Source organism: Passer montanus, unplaced genomic scaffold (assembly GCF_014805655.1).
Source record: "Passer montanus isolate IOZ18808 unplaced genomic scaffold, ASM1480565v1 scaffold90, whole genome shotgun sequence".
NCBI lineage: Eukaryota > Metazoa > Chordata > Aves > Passeriformes > Passeridae > Passer > Passer montanus.
The window spans coordinates 2,648,970-2,664,460 of record NW_024374368.1 but is presented as its reverse complement, the minus strand read 5'-3'; the positions used below and the strand labels follow the sequence as shown (position 1 = coordinate 2,664,460).

Here is a 15,491-nt window from a genome sequence, read left to right as displayed (position 1 = left end):
CACTACCTCTCCTGACAGTTTTGCTATGTTTGGAATAAAGTAGCTGTGATGACTGGGCTTTATTTCAGTCTGTAATACAAAGCTGTGGGGCATGCTTATTGGACACCTCTTGGGTTTTAGCAGTATTTTACGCCTTTTTTTTCAGGACAGTCTAATCCTCATCAGCTTCTTTTGGAGTTTCCAAATCAGACACTGCCTGGGTTAAGTAGTAGCTATGAAGGTTCTTTCTCTTATTCTTTTTCTAAGTTCAGATATCATGTGTTGCTATTTCAGTAACAATTGCATCATATTTAGGCAAATCATAAACTTGAGATGTTTAGGATTCATGTCTTCATAGTAATGTTCCTTTCCTGTCCCTACCAAGTCTAACAACTCTTACTGAAGAAAATGTGTCCCAGCCAGACTATTCTATTTTCCTGCAGCAATGGATGACAAGATCCGTCACATTTTTTCACTCAACTAAGTCTATATTTACAATATTAAGAGACACTTTCATATATCCGAGGAAAAAATCCTCTGAAAGATAAAAAAACCAAAAAAACCAAAAAAAACCCCCCAAAAAACCAAAACCAAACAAACAAAAAGAAAAAAAACAAAACAAAACAAAAAAAAACACCCCAAAAAACTACCCAAAAAAAACCCCACCACACTGATTGTAGACCATGGCATGGTATGGAAGACAATCTAAAGACCAACGAAATATTAGTGACCAACTGTCATTCACTATTGGCAACAGATTTTACATTGGAAAAATATATAAACTATATTCAAAATACAACAATTTTAAAATATTTTATTGAAATTAGCATAAAAAAGATTTTGAAGGCTATTTCTCAATTGGTTATTTCTAAATATTAATGAAAAAGTAGTGGTTCATTTCCAAGAATCTCCACCATAAAGTTATGTACTTTAGGAGCCTTTTGTTTTTCTAATCATTGCTTCCATCATATCCCACTGCTCTTTGGTAACCTAACAAAAGAAAAGAGATTTTATTGGAATTTCATATAATACTTGCACATCAAAGTGTCTGAATGTAAATAAATAACAAATAAGGAAATTAATACCCTCTTCAAATCATTGAATTCTCCTGCCATAGAAACATATTCTCCACCATCCATTCTGATAACCTAGAAAGAGCACAAATGGTGTATTTAGTAATTGTGTGATTTCTGCAGTATTCCCTTGCTATGAACTGTGAAAATAAATTTTACTGATTTAGGTGAAAAAAGCCCATACTCAAAATAATGCAATGCAATCACTTTAAGAAGTTTTTTAAAGGTGTTAACAACCATGCACTACACTTAAAAGATGAATAATACTTGTAAAGAATTTTAAATCAAGATATTTTGTTTCATTTCTGAAACCAGGGCTTTAAATAATATCAGCAATACTCACACCATCATCAGGTTAATTGTACAAACAAGATCAACCAAAACTCACTGCTCCATTAACCCAGCTTGCATAGTCACTGCAGAAATATGCAGCAAGATTTGCAATTTCTTCTATAGTTCCCAGACGACCACAGGGAATCCTCTCAATCATCTTCTTCTCAAATGCGCCTGTTGGGTCAAGGCGGCTAAAAGCACCCTGGGAATTAAAAGAAACATTAAAAAAGAAGTTATAACAACATCAGAAAATAAAATCCAACAGAGATTTGACTCCACAGACACAATATGGAAGTTAATATTTGTGAGTAATCTGTCTACACCCTAATTGTCAGTAGCATGAAAAATAAAGAAGTGAAAAAGAAAAGCAATTTATCCCTGTTGCACTGATATGCATCTACTGATAAGCTGGAATTTAATCCATTTGGGATAAGTCACCCACCATCTATCTGTAAGAAACAAAAGGGTTTAATCATCTTATTTTCCTCAAACACCCTTGATAAACATTTGAGGAAATAACCAAAACTCAAAATTGCTGCATGGACAGAGGAGAGGAACAAGGGGAGAAGAGGAACAGGAAAGTGCCCAGAAATAGATTACAGATGACAGAGTAAATAAAGTGGAAAAGAAAAAACCATCAAGTTCAGTTAAATTGCAGCAACTGCTAAAGCTAAAGGAAGTCATCAGAAGCTTTGGTACTTGAATAGCTTAAAATGGCATGGGGAAAAAAGGGGTTTTTTTCTGCTCCTTCACAAGGAAATAACCACCTCACTCAAAATCAGGAATGTATCAGTAACATTTATGTTAAATTACTGGAGTTAGGATTTAAAGCACATTGTAATTCATGTAATCATGGCTGCAAGCATGCCATTTAAGTATTCTATTGCCATGTTTTTAAATGCCAGTTTATAAGCCTAACAGTACTGTACTCGTATGTCTTGTTCTTTTCCCATCATGACTTAAAACAGTTATGTTTTAAAGCCATCGATATTGCCCCTAAGGCAGAAAACCTTGATTTTGCAATATGCTGTCTGCCTTTTTATGCTTTCAGGGAAATTTCAAGTTGGAATCATACACCAAATGTAGCATTTTATTAATAACACACATTATCTCAAACAGGTTATACACTATTAGTTCAAAAAAGGAACATTAACTGGAGGTAGCACTATAGACACTTAAATCCCTTAACTTGCCAAATGTTTTTCTTCTACTCTTACTTAAAACACACATAAGATACAAGGCCGGGAGAACTTCTTCCCTTAACTTGCCAAATGTTTTTCTTCTACTCTTACTTAAACATACATAAGATACAAGGCCTGGAGAACTTCTGGTCTGATCCTCTAATGGTATTTCAACATTCTTATAATCCTGCTAATTCTGCCACTTATTTTTCTTTCTAGTGAAAAGAATCAAAATTAAGTTCTCCAGTGTAGCATCTAAAACTGACAAGAGGGAAAAAGGAAAGAATAGTAAATAGAAAAAACAAACAAAAAAGTAAAAAATAACCAACTCTGCACCCCTATTCCCAAAATAACAGCAAAAACAACTGTGAAATATTTTACAGGAAGAAGTAATACCATCATTATAGTTGTTAGTGCTCATAATCATAATAATTTGATTCAATGGGAAATGGATCCTCCTTTCTCTTCTTGCGGGACTGCTTTCTGTGTTCTTCCTGTTCCAGCTGCTCTGGATTACTTCCTTCAAACCCTCCAGTCCTCCTTCTCACTCACTTCAAAGCTTCTCAATTCCTTGCCAACTTAGCTTTTCTAGTTTTGAATTTTCAACAAAACTAGTGAGATTCTGTTCCCATATACCTAAAAGAGATTCTAAGATTTTGGAATGTTTCAGATGTTTTGTTTAAAAATTAGGGGTTCAGGCAGAAACAGGAACTTTACTTCAACAAGTGTAAAAATTCACTCCACTTGACAAACTAAGTACACAGAAATAAGAATCGTCGTTAAGTATTTTGATATACCAATTCTTTCAAACAGTAAAAAAAAAAGGTTCTGTTTATATCAAGTGTAGTAGAGGGGACAGTAGCAGGTCCCAGAAGTTCAAGAAATCCTATTTTACAAAAAGACTAAGAGGGAAGCGCGTTCAATATTCCAGCACAGTCTAGACTATCAAGGAAATCACATTAGAATTTACAGCTACGGAAAAGTTAGACTGTTCTGAAGCTAAGTCTGTACTACAAAGCATATTCAAGGCTGTGTTGCACTTCATGCCATGTACCTTTGTTTTTATTGGACCTGGTTGAATCACATTGAATCTCATGCCATATCTACCCCATTCAGCCGCAAGAGACCTAAAAATTCATTAACAGAATGCATCAATATTTAAAACACAATATTGTAATCCTATTCAGAAAAAAAGAAATTAAAATTTAATTAAATGTGTAAATATTAGAACATTCCTGAAGCAGACAATTTCTAGTTAAAGCGTGTTTTTTGGGCTTAACAAAATCATTACAAAAAAGCAAAAAAAAAAAAATCTCATTCACCAACAGAGGAATATTGTAATCATTTTTCTAGTTAAAGCGTGTTTTTTGGGCTTAACAAAATCATTACAAAAAAGCAAAAAAAAAATCTCATTCAACAACAGAGGAATATTGTAATCATGGGTAAAGCAGGGTAAAGGAGCAATTCTTTCTCCCTTCCAAATCACAGACGGTGCTGGCACCTGAATTCCTTACCAAACAACCATCAGCCCATCATCTTTCTGTGGCAATTTAGACTATCCCACAAGTATACATTTCTAACATTTGCAATATAGCTCTCACATTATGTTTTGAAAAAAAACCAAGAGGATATATTCTAAAACAGGACCACTAGAATAGTTTTGTTTTATAACATTTTCTCTGCAAAGTACACATTTCTGTTACAGCTCTGTAGAACAGAAATCAAGACCATTACTCAGTCTCTCATTTTCTTCCAGATAAAGAATTCTAGTTACTGAAAGGCTTCCAATCTATTCAATTCTTTCTGCTGAAATGCAGAGGAAAGATTTATGTGCTATGAAGGACTAGCCTGAAATTAAAAATGAAAGAAATCCTTTTGTTTGCTGAGCACCATGAATATGTCAACATATGACACTGTTCTGAGCTAAGTCGAACCGCAGATTTTAATTTTAAATACTGACAGGAAACAAATTTGTTGATGAATTTAAACAGAGCTGAAGCCACACTATACTGCACCCAAATAACAGGCATGTATTTTCCTCAGACAAAAGAATGTAGAAGGTGCTATAGATCTCAAACAGTCCCCCTAATAGCTGCTCACCTATGCTGGTTCACCCATGAGAATGCAAGAGAATCTGATTATCAAAACTGTGTGAAACAAACTTTGGAACTTGCAATTGCCAAAATAAGTAATTCCACTTGTACTTCTCTCTGTCTTGTAAATAAACCAATAGCAGTTATACTTCCCTCTGAAAGAAGCTGCCAGCATACTATTTTCTTGCTGGGATACTGGAGCTTGGACTGAACTCTTGTGGAACAATGAAACAGGGGGACTACTAATGAGCTCCATTTTTATACACCAACTACCCCATCCTAAGGATGTGAAAACCAAAGCACACATTTTGCTGTATTACTCACTTGCTCATTGCTTCTACACCAGCTTTGGCAGAGGCACTCGGCAACACAAATCCTGAACCACTCTCTGCATAAATTGTTGTAATAGCCAGGAATGCTGCTCCTAAAAGGTGCAAAAAAATTCAAAAAACAATCCACACCTACAAACCAAACAACCCTGAAGATCAAACTCTCAAGTTCAGGGAAAAGCAAGCTAAATGGTATAGAAGTTTTCAGCTCAGGTGGTAGGGATACCTTTTCATTCTGGGCAGTGAAAAAGGCATTTTAAAAATATAGTGTTTGAAACTTTCTTTCCAAGCCTTTTTATTTCAGTTCCCTCTTTTGCACGAGTGTTAAGTTGTTCCAGTATGTGCAAATAGCTATTGATTAGGCTCTGAAGGTCTAAGCCCTCAGACTTCCACTGATAACTTAATGCATAAATTACTCTAACAGGAGTGAAGGCTTAAGATCTTACCATGTTTTTCAGAAGCTGCCCTAGTCTAGTTGTCAGTAACCAGACATCTTGCCCTAAATTCATCAATTACTAAGGGGGGGAAAAAACCCAAAAAAACCAACAAAACAAAATAAAACCACAAAAAAAAGACCCAAACAAAAAGTTCCACCAAACCAAAAAAAAATCAAACTCAAAAAAAACAAACAAGGAAAAAAACCCAAACAAGGAAAAAAATCAGCATTTACGGTTAGGTTTGGCATAATCTCAAATTAACAGATGAGGGCTTGAGTTAATGTTTATGCAGAAAAAGAAAGACTCTAAAGAAATTTTCAGAAGCTTTTTCAGCAGCAGAGCCAATTACAGAGTGAACCTGCATAACATTTCCTATTATTACCACTACAAACCCCATTATAAAAGAACTACTTTCTTTTATATGCTATTTTATAACAGATTTAGCAAAAAACATTCTAGAATATAATGGAAACTGCAACTACTTATTTAATCTTTCTTTTATAGAATCCTGCAAATTATGTCTGATCAATGACTGGCATGAGCTTACTGTAGCTGGGAAATGAAGGACAAGGGATGACAGTTCACTGCTTACGTCACAGTAACTAAAATAACTGTTCTACTTGCTATATTTCAAAAATAATTTCATTAGAATAGCTGCCCAGGGGATATTTCTAAAACAATATACACTACTGATAGATTGCATGTAAGTAGACTCAGGTAAAAAATTACAGTAATATTACACAAGAGAAACTAAAGAGAACCAAAAACAAGCACTAATTGAAATGCCAGTAGATATCCAGAAACCATGGGCCCTGTTTATAAAAAAGGAGTCTTCACTGAGAGACTTTGAAAACAAAAATCTATACAGGCAAAAAATAAACATAGAGCAACTTTGAAGTTACCTAGAGATTATTGTTAATTACACATTTTGTACAATTAAAACACTGATTTTCTTTTTAAATATAGGTTAAATAGAGGTAAGCTAGGTGAACCTAACACAGAAGCAAGAATAACTGAAATTTACAGCTCTGATACTTAAAGAACACTTCAGCTCATACACAACTTTTATTTCTAAAGCCTATATTCACAAAATGGACGATAACTTATCAATTAGCTCCTCTCACTTTGTAAAAATAAGTAACATACTAGCAGATTACAAATTCCTTTTAAATACCAGTACAAACTTGCAGTCTAAAAGCAGAGAACTTTTATTTACCACATTAGACTTAATGAAGGTCACACTGCTGACCTAAAGGACATCCCAGTGTTCTAGAAACTGTCAGATTTGTAGTATCCTCACAGACTGCTCTGAAATTTGCACTAGATTGCACCACTTTAGAAACTAAGGTCTCTTTTCAAACTAAAAAAAAAAAGCAAGTACAAAGAAAATGAAGGTGAGAAGACAAACACATACACATGACTTACTTACAAAAACATGCCTTAAAGAAAGCCTTAAACAAAAAGTCTTATTTACAGATGGACTCCCCTAGAAAGAAGACATGCAAGTAACAGCAAAAGAAATTCAAATGTTTTGGAAGCTTAGAAGTCAAAGAAAGAGAGACAACATGAAGGTGAATGACATCTGGATTTCAACAAATTTTGAGGACAGAAGTAAGGAAAGTAATGTTGTTTTCATTCAACAATAGCAAAAACAAAAACATGTTTGATTTCATATTTCACATTGCTATATGGGCACACCACGTGCACCTGGAAGACCATAAGGCAACGTTTTTAATAGTTTGCCATAATGATACATTAACTCACAGCTAGGGATGGGTTTGTCATGTGGGAATATCAGCACTAGAATGTTGGAAATTAACTTTTCATGTGCTGCTAAAATACAGACGGGAGATACTTGTATACCAACAAAAACTGTTACACAGCTACTGAAACAACATTAACTTCATATTGTTATAATTAAATTGTATAAGCTGATGGAATACTTTTTGGAGAGGATTTTGAAGAAATTCAGCTGATTTAGAGGTTAAAGAAATACCAGTGTAAATACAAAAGCAGTATTTCAACACTGTGGCTGTACCTAGAAAACAGGGCTCAGTAGTGAGGGAAAACCTCACTATGAGCAGGGATATAATTATGGAAAACCATAATAATATCCCTGCTTTTAAATGAATTTGACATTATATTATTCTGATCTCATAAAATAAACTCATTGCTTTTCAATTTATAACTGGAATGTAAAATGAAAGCAGTTCTTTGTAAATAATGATATAACACAGAAGGGCATACATCACCTTTCCTTTTAAAACAATAATCTGGTTAAATAAATCTTTGGCTAAAGAGTATATAAAAGAACATGTTTTTAAGGTGAAATTGTGTGGTATTGATATTAAACTTCTGTGATATTGAATTAAACTTCTAGGTAGTACAGAATTAAGAATTAAACCTGGGAAAATAAAATCCAATACTGATTTCAATTTGAAAGTTCTTTTTCAAATTATCTTAAAGGTAATATTCTACAGTACTATTAGTCATACAGCACAGCTGTAAATTTTATTTTACTGTAGGAGGAAAATTCAAAGGGGTATCCTGACTTCTTGTTCATTTAAAGAAATATCCCATGTTCAGTTCAATGAAATTAACATGCATAGAGAAAACTCAGAAAAAGTAACAGCTTTTTTTCTTTTTTAACACAAAGCTTTACTTTTTTAATTTTAAAAATGTTTTACAACTGGTACTCTGCAATTAGATTTTAATATTTGGCCTCAGTTGGCCTTTGGGTCCAATTGTAAGGCCTGATACTACAACGAAGTAATTGTTAACCAGATCTACTGTGTGATACTTAAGTACAGCTTTCACTGAAAAACTTCCTTTCTAGAAGAATGTTAAAAATTGTATTTCTCTTCTCACATGAACTCTAAAAACTGGCTATAATAATAGTAAGGCAAAGAAAGCAAGTATTAACATGTCACAATGCTTAAGATACCTTTTTGTACTTTAATGAGCTCCTTTCCAATTTCCAGAGTTACAAAAGCAGTACCATTAAGTACAATATCAGTTATTGTTTTCCAGGCATTAGCAGAAAGTCGTTCAGAAGGAGAAATAAAGTTTCCAGCTGCATTGTTTATCACAACCTGAAACACATAAATAAAAAGAGTTAACTAAAAATAACTCTTCCTGAGACAAAAGTAAAGAATTTACAAGGAGTTTTTTAGTGTTTCCAGGGACAAAAGTAAAAATACTGTCATTGAATGAGGTATGGGGGCAGGGGAAGAGGGAGAATAATCCAGAAGAAATTTTAGCATCTGCAGCACAGATAAGGTATCAGTAACAGAAAATAAGCTGTATTTCCACACTACTGTACTGAGGAACTGTATAATATAGAGGCTGACTTAAATCACTGTTTTCCATAGTGTCTCAAGTGCATCCTAAGAGAAAAGTTTGCTCCCATCAAATTCCAGCATGGCATCTATTGAATATAACGGATGCATGGCAATAGAAGCAAAACACAGGACCTGATAACTAAAGTCTAGGTGAAATGACTGCTGCACAACAGGAATTAAAATCAGTGATGATGAGAATATTATGATACAATGTGCTGCAAACAACTACTACAAAAATCTGAAGGAAAAAAATCCAAATATCTTGAGATACTAAGGAGGTTACTCGAATCACTGAATAAATATAGGAATGACACAACAATAAAATTAATGAACTAAGAACTGTACTGTATGATCTTTGAGGAATGTAGGACTGCCAAAATAAGCCATGACAAAAGAATTATTACTTTCTAATTGGGAGTAACGTTCTCGGGAATGGAATGAACAAAACAAAGCTGGAAGGACTTTCAAGTTTCTGTCTTTGAGATCTCACCTCAGATGCAGTGTGGCAGTGAGTGATACCCAGGATTCATAAACTAACATCTCATGTCTGCAACTAAGAGAAAAACTGGACAAAAAGAACTGAATATTCAATTTACTCTGCCATCTAGCTTAAACACATAAAATACATGAAATTAAAGAGAACGTAGATGCTTGCAAAGAACAAGTCATGGAAAGCATTTATTCAGAAAATTACTAGTGCTCTAAAAATGTACTATACAGGAAGAAATCTGCTCCCTCTCTGCACAGACGTAAAACCTGAAGATCATGATTTTGACTTAGGCCAAAAACTGCCTTAACTAACAGTCAAAATATTATCCAGAGAATCTTGTCTACAGAATCAGGACAGTGAGTTGCCTTATTTCTAGCACTGTTATAGCATACAGCTATATAGCCTACAACTTCTCTACTTCTAACAACATTTAAAATTCAGTATGTTCTCTACCACATCGCTATAAAGATCCTCCTGAATGCAAATTGTCGACAACAGACATACAGTGATTTTAAATTTACAGTAAATAGTTTTAAATTGCTGTCCTTTACAATGATGCTGCATCATCACACTTTCTATCAGCTAGCAGAATCCAAGTTATCTCACAATCACATCAAAATTTGGTGATTATCATCTTTCATTTTATGAGAACTTAATCTTCAAATTGGAACCTTCTTTGTGTATATCAATAAGCTAAACAAGGATCAAAGAAGACGTTTATGGTTATTTCCATTCCTAATTTGTGAAGCGTTGTGTAAAGATGTAATTCAGTAAACACAGATAAATCACCTTTTCAGGAGGATTTAAGGGCAATATTCCATTCCCTTAATTCAAAGAATCCCTCCAGAATTGTCCCATTATTTGAAATGAGATGTTAGACCTCAGAATAAGTGTAAAAATGTTTTGTCTACTTGGCCATAGGAATAGAGTAACTGGTCTAACTATGAATGTTAGCTTTACCTTGAAGTACTGCCACTGTTCTATTTAGTGTCTTTTTAGATTCCATTAACTTTCTGTCTTATTAAGTTTCTTCACACCTACAATGCAAAGCATTTTCATTAATGAAGAATGAGTTCTTTCCTTTCCCTAGAAGACTTACATCAGGATGTCCTGCCACTTGGATTGTTTCAGCAACAGCATTCTTAACTGAAACAGGATCTCTCACGTCACACTGGATGGCATGAACCTAAAGAATAATGGAAAGGCAGTTTTAATACTTAAAAACTATATCATTCATAAATTAAACAAGTCCATAGAAGCATACAAATGCAAAAAAATCTAATAAAATGTAGAGTATAATATGTAACATATTCATAATTCTGCAAAAAATTACCTTATTCCCTGTTTTAGAAGAAATTTCGTCTGCTGTTCCTTTCAAAACATCCAGCTTCCTAGAAATAATTATTAACATCCCTTATGTCAGTGAAATGCAATTACAATTCAGATTACCAAAATCTTTTTTTTCTGAGCTAATATGAACTATAACTTAAAATATGTGTGTGTGCACATGCATGTTGCTGATTTTCATCAATTAAAACTATAATTAAAACTATGCTTAACCACTAACTTCCTGAAAGAAAACTTTAAGTAATTTATGGTTAGTGCTACATTAAAGCAACTCAGAAGTGACAATGGTAAGAGACTCTAAAGCTAAGCAACACGTGATAAGCCAGAAAAAAAGCACACAATCATAACAAATTTAGTTTTAGGTACTATTCTACTAGTATGAATAACAGACATACAAATTCACATTTAAAACTAAACAAATTACTATTAGGATGATTGTCACACCACTTCTGTTTATTTTGATTTAAAATGAGATTGTTTCTCTAGACTTTGCTGAAGTGCTTCTAGACTCTACTGCAGTACTTGAGAGCTGTAGAAAATCATCATTAAAGGAAAATCAGGGCTCTTGTTGAAAGTCAGAAGTGGAACGGATTTAATTCTTTATTGTAATTTAAATCTGTATCAAGAACACCTGTAACAAAATTTATTACTGTTCAATACTGCCCACTGTAAATTTTTGTTCTCTTTAAGGCTTTAGTTGAATTAATGTGTAATATTTGAGGTTGTTTATTCTGCTGCTACATTTCACAAAACTGTGCTTAGTTTATTTCTTCCTACTGTTTTTTATACCATTAAACATTTGCAAATAATTCTGCAAGTTTCTAGAATCCACAACATGACACTGTAATTTAAATGTGTACTGCAACAGAATAAATAGAATAATTTTTTTCTGGTTTGTAAGGAAGAAAACATCTATTCAGCAATCAGTACTAAATGAAAGTTCTAAACCATCTTCATTAATATTTACCGGCTTGCTATAACACACTTGGCACCTAAACTGGACAAAGCTGTTGTCATCCCTTTGCCAAGCCCAGTACCTCCACCAGTTATAAAGGCCACTTTCCCTTGGAAGGTATTTGGTGGCAACATCACTTTTTGAAGAGGTGAGAAGAATGCAGCTTGTGGTGCACTGCTGTCTTGATACAGCACATTTGGCCCACGGCTGAAAAACTGAAAGAAAAAACCCAGAAAAGTTAGTTTTATTCTCCTTACTGTATGCAGACTGTTACACAAAATCAGATTTTCCTATGGCAGTGGAGGTGACAACCATAACTCCCTTTTTAAAACTAAATATATATGAATATAAGGATGACTAGATTGCATTATAGCAACATATATGGGCCTTTACCTAAATGCTATCACTAGACTAGGGAAGCACTTGAGCTATTTTTATATCTTATACTGCAACTAGAGAACTACTGAAAAAACACTTCAGTCATGCTTCTTGCTACTTCACGAATTTCTCGTATCAATCACTTCCACTAAAGCATGAAAACCATTAACAACTAATTACAGAAGGACTTGGCCATCAGATTGACATATGCACTGTAATTTATGCACAAACAAATCCATGTGATTTTGGTTACATATACACGTATTTACAAATTTAAAATCTTCAGTAACAGACTCATTATTTTGGTCCTTTACTACTGCATCCAAGCAAACCTTTACTGGAGAACAGGACAGAATCAAACTTCACAAGACCTGCCCTAATGGCAACTGGAGCTGCTAAGGAAACCAATGCCATCTCCCAAACAAAACTGGGCAGAGTTGGGAAATCAGCATCACACTATCCCAGCAGAAATACCATGTACAGTACATTAGCCTCGGAAGGATTAGTCCCTGCAAAAAGATACATGGTTGGAACATGTTTAAAAATAGACATGAAAAAAGAAGAAAATTCAGTATTATAGCTAGAAAATTATGCTAGTAAGAAAATACCCCACAAATGTGATGAGAAATTTGTGATGTCATCAAGAAAGTTGTAGCAAAAATAGCAAACAGGATATTTCTAGCATCCTAATATGCTAAACTACCTCAAGCTCTAATCTAAGTATTGAATTAAATGCCTTGGGACAGCAGCACTACAGTAATAATTGAGAATTTCCCTTATTATTTAAAATACAAACGTTACCATAACTTGAAGTTGCAAATGCCTCCAAGTACAACAAAACTACATTTACTTTATTTTTGATGTGCAAAACAATTAGAACATGTAAGTTATACTTATTTTCTCTGGTTTTACTTTGTACTTGAGCCTTTAATGTATTTATTTTAATACAAAAAAAACCCTGATACAATTTTGTGAACAAAGAGTGAATGGTTATTCTTGTATGATCCTGTTAAGAAAACCATGCAATTGTTCAACAGACTGACATGAAGAAGAAAGGTAGTTTTAAAATAGTAAAAATATTGCATCTTATTCTTCTGTTCACTAATTCACATTCTGAACATTAAGAAACAATATACTTAGTGGTAGATGATTACTCTGTCCTTCCCACAGTTACAATGTATTGGGGGTTTCACAGAGCTTGAACTTGGCCTGCAGAAGAGTGCACATGAATCTTTCTGTGTGGTAACACTTATACATAAGTAACTCAGGTGAAAACAGAGAGAACAACCATGGAATTACACAGACAATTTAATACAACTTGAAGTATGGTGCTAGTAACACCAGGGTCATGGTCTCAGTCCCTGTATTCACTTAGGAGTTGGATCTCTGTGGGTCCCTTCCAACTCAGAATGTTCTGTGAAAAACTAAAATTGAGTTGAAGAGTTGGAGCCACTACATAGGACAAACTTCAGAAGGCAAAGCTTGAACTAGAGCTAGAACTATCACATTAGTAAAACACTACTGTTTTTTAATTCTCCCAGTGAAAATAAAATTTGCGTGCTTTCACGGAATACCAGGATACTACTAAGCCTCCAGGAAAGGGAAATGTGAAGGTTCTCTTTTGGGACTTTCTTAGGAGCCCCCTGATCATCTCTCTTCAGGAAAAAAGCTCCCTCTGGAGAATTTCAGCTCATGGCAGAGACTGCAAATCAAGACAACATTTGGACTCCCCCTTCCTTCGGGACATGGAGATAACCCCTGTGAGTGCTGAGACTCCCTGATCAGGGGTCTGGTAGTGACAGACACAGCCAGTCTTCTTGCCCTCCACAAAAGAAACACTGGAAGCAGCTTTCCTTCTGCTCCAGTGGGGAAGATTAGGACATGCCATAACAGAGGAAAGCAGAAGGCTGAACCAAGACTAATAAAGTATGGCAATGATAACTAGCCAGTAAAGTTGGTATAATTGCGCAATCTTTTAGTCAGACTGCTATCGTCTCCTTACTGGCTTGCACAAGAGACTTCTATGACAGCATCCATGCAATTTAATCATTCCACTGCTTAAGGCTGAAATTTTAAATTAAATCTCAGGTGTAAACAAAGATATAAAGAAGCCAGTAAACAGCTTAAAAAAACCAAACATCAAACAACAAAACCACAAATCACTGACAAACCAAAAAACAACCTTTACTCAGGGGGTGGAAGTGAACTGTGAAATAAGTGCAGAAAGCCATCTCAGAAACACAAAATAATCACTGGAAAGAAGCACTGTGCTCGTGGAGAACTCACTGGAAATGGCCTCCAGCAACATCCACACAGTGACAGAATCATAGAATGGCTTGGACTAGAAAGGATCTTAAAGATTATCTTGCTCCAACCCGCCTGCCATGGGCAGGGACACCTTCCACTGTAACAGGTTGTCCAAAGATCCATCCAACATGATCTTGAACATCTGCACAGATGGGGCATGCACAGCTTGTCTGGGCAACATCTCCAACCTAAAGCACCCTCCTTCAATCTGAATCCATTCCCCCTTGTCCTCTCACTACATGCCCTTGCAAAAAGTTCCCCTCCAGATTTCTTGCAGGCTCCCTTCAGGTACTGGAAGCCTGTCATCAGGCCAACTCGGTCACAAGTCAAGCCGCGCCACTGCCTGGACAGCAACATTGCAGCCATTTACCTAAATGGATGGCCCGGCACAGCTGTGCTATCGGGGCCAAAGGGCGACACGGCAGCGCCCGGCGGTGGGGCAGCAGGCCGTGTGCCGGGCAGCTCAGCCCGCACCTCCGCGGCGTTCAGGGCCAGCAGCAGAGGACAACCGAGGGGTGCCCCTTCCCGGCCGCTTCCCCAGCCCCAGCAGCGGGAACCGCAGAGCCCCGCCGTGCCCTTCCTCTGACGGGACAACGGCGCCCGGGCAGCGCCGGGGCGGCGGGGCGGGAGGTGGCGGAACACCTCCGCTGCACCGCCCGTCCGCCCTCAGCCCGGCAGCGCGGGGAGCGCCTTACCCGCCCGGCGCCGAACACGCAGGGGCCGCGCACCCCGCGCCGCCACAGCCGCGCCGCCACAGCCGCCATCTTGCCCGCCGCGCTCTGCGCCTGCTCCGCGGGAGGAGCGGCCAGGCCGCCCCGCCCCGCTGCTGCGGAACGTGGAATGTGTTAAAAGTTTCTTTAAAGAGGACGTTCTTTGATGTTTGATCCTTGATCTTTGTGTGCTTTCAAGCCTAATCAACAAGAAAGGAGCAAACAAGCGCTAAGCGATGTCCAGGTGAAAGACAAATTATTTGTCGGTGGAGTTGCCTTGATAAGGCTTAGGGCTTGACATGTTTCAGTGATCTCAGACCTGGAAAAAGATTAACAAAACCTAAGGATGTACTACTGACAGTGGACACAAAGAATGCAGAATTTATGGGCTACAAGGGCATTTGGCAAAATCCCCTTGATAAACAAAAACTAATAAAGACAAGTCTGCTACATTGCTGAAGTCAGCTCTGACTGGGTATTTCTGATGGGGGGGGATTGCCCACTGACCCAACAGAGGAAAAAGACTGAGCATATGGAC

At 36.3% G+C, this 15,491-nt stretch overlaps 1 protein-coding gene across 1 annotated transcript; it reads right to left on the bottom strand.

The window, feature by feature from the left end:
* Positions 1 to 777: 777 nt before the first annotated feature.
* Positions 778 to 15,053, bottom strand: DECR1 (2,4-dienoyl-CoA reductase 1). The gene is made up of 10 exons (XM_039695630.1): positions 14,939 to 15,053; positions 11,571 to 11,773; positions 10,590 to 10,647; positions 10,356 to 10,442; positions 8,370 to 8,517; positions 4,984 to 5,083; positions 3,621 to 3,693; positions 1,441 to 1,587; positions 1,065 to 1,127; positions 778 to 969 (listed from the first exon to the last, which is right to left on the bottom strand). Exons 1-10 carry the CDS (start codon positions 15,005 to 15,007, stop codon positions 910 to 912), a joined length of 1,008 nt encoding a protein of 335 aa, XP_039551564.1. The 5' UTR covers positions 15,008 to 15,053; the 3' UTR covers positions 778 to 909.
* Positions 15,054 to 15,491: the final 438 nt, after the last annotated feature.

Excerpts from the sequence above, each read along its gene's own strand:
- DECR1 (XM_039695630.1), bottom strand. The coding sequence starts at position 15,007 with ATGGCGGCTGTGGCGGCGCGGCTGTGGCGGCGCGGGGTGCGCGGCCCC. Across the intron at positions 10,443-10,589 it reads CTTCTAAAACAGGGAATAAG|GTTCATGCCATCCAGTGTGA; the intron begins GTAATTTTTTGC and ends ATTATTCTTTAG. Across the intron at positions 3,694-4,983 it reads GGTGTAGAAGCAATGAGCAA|GTCTCTTGCGGCTGAATGGG; the intron begins GTGAGTAATACA and ends ATGAATTTTTAG.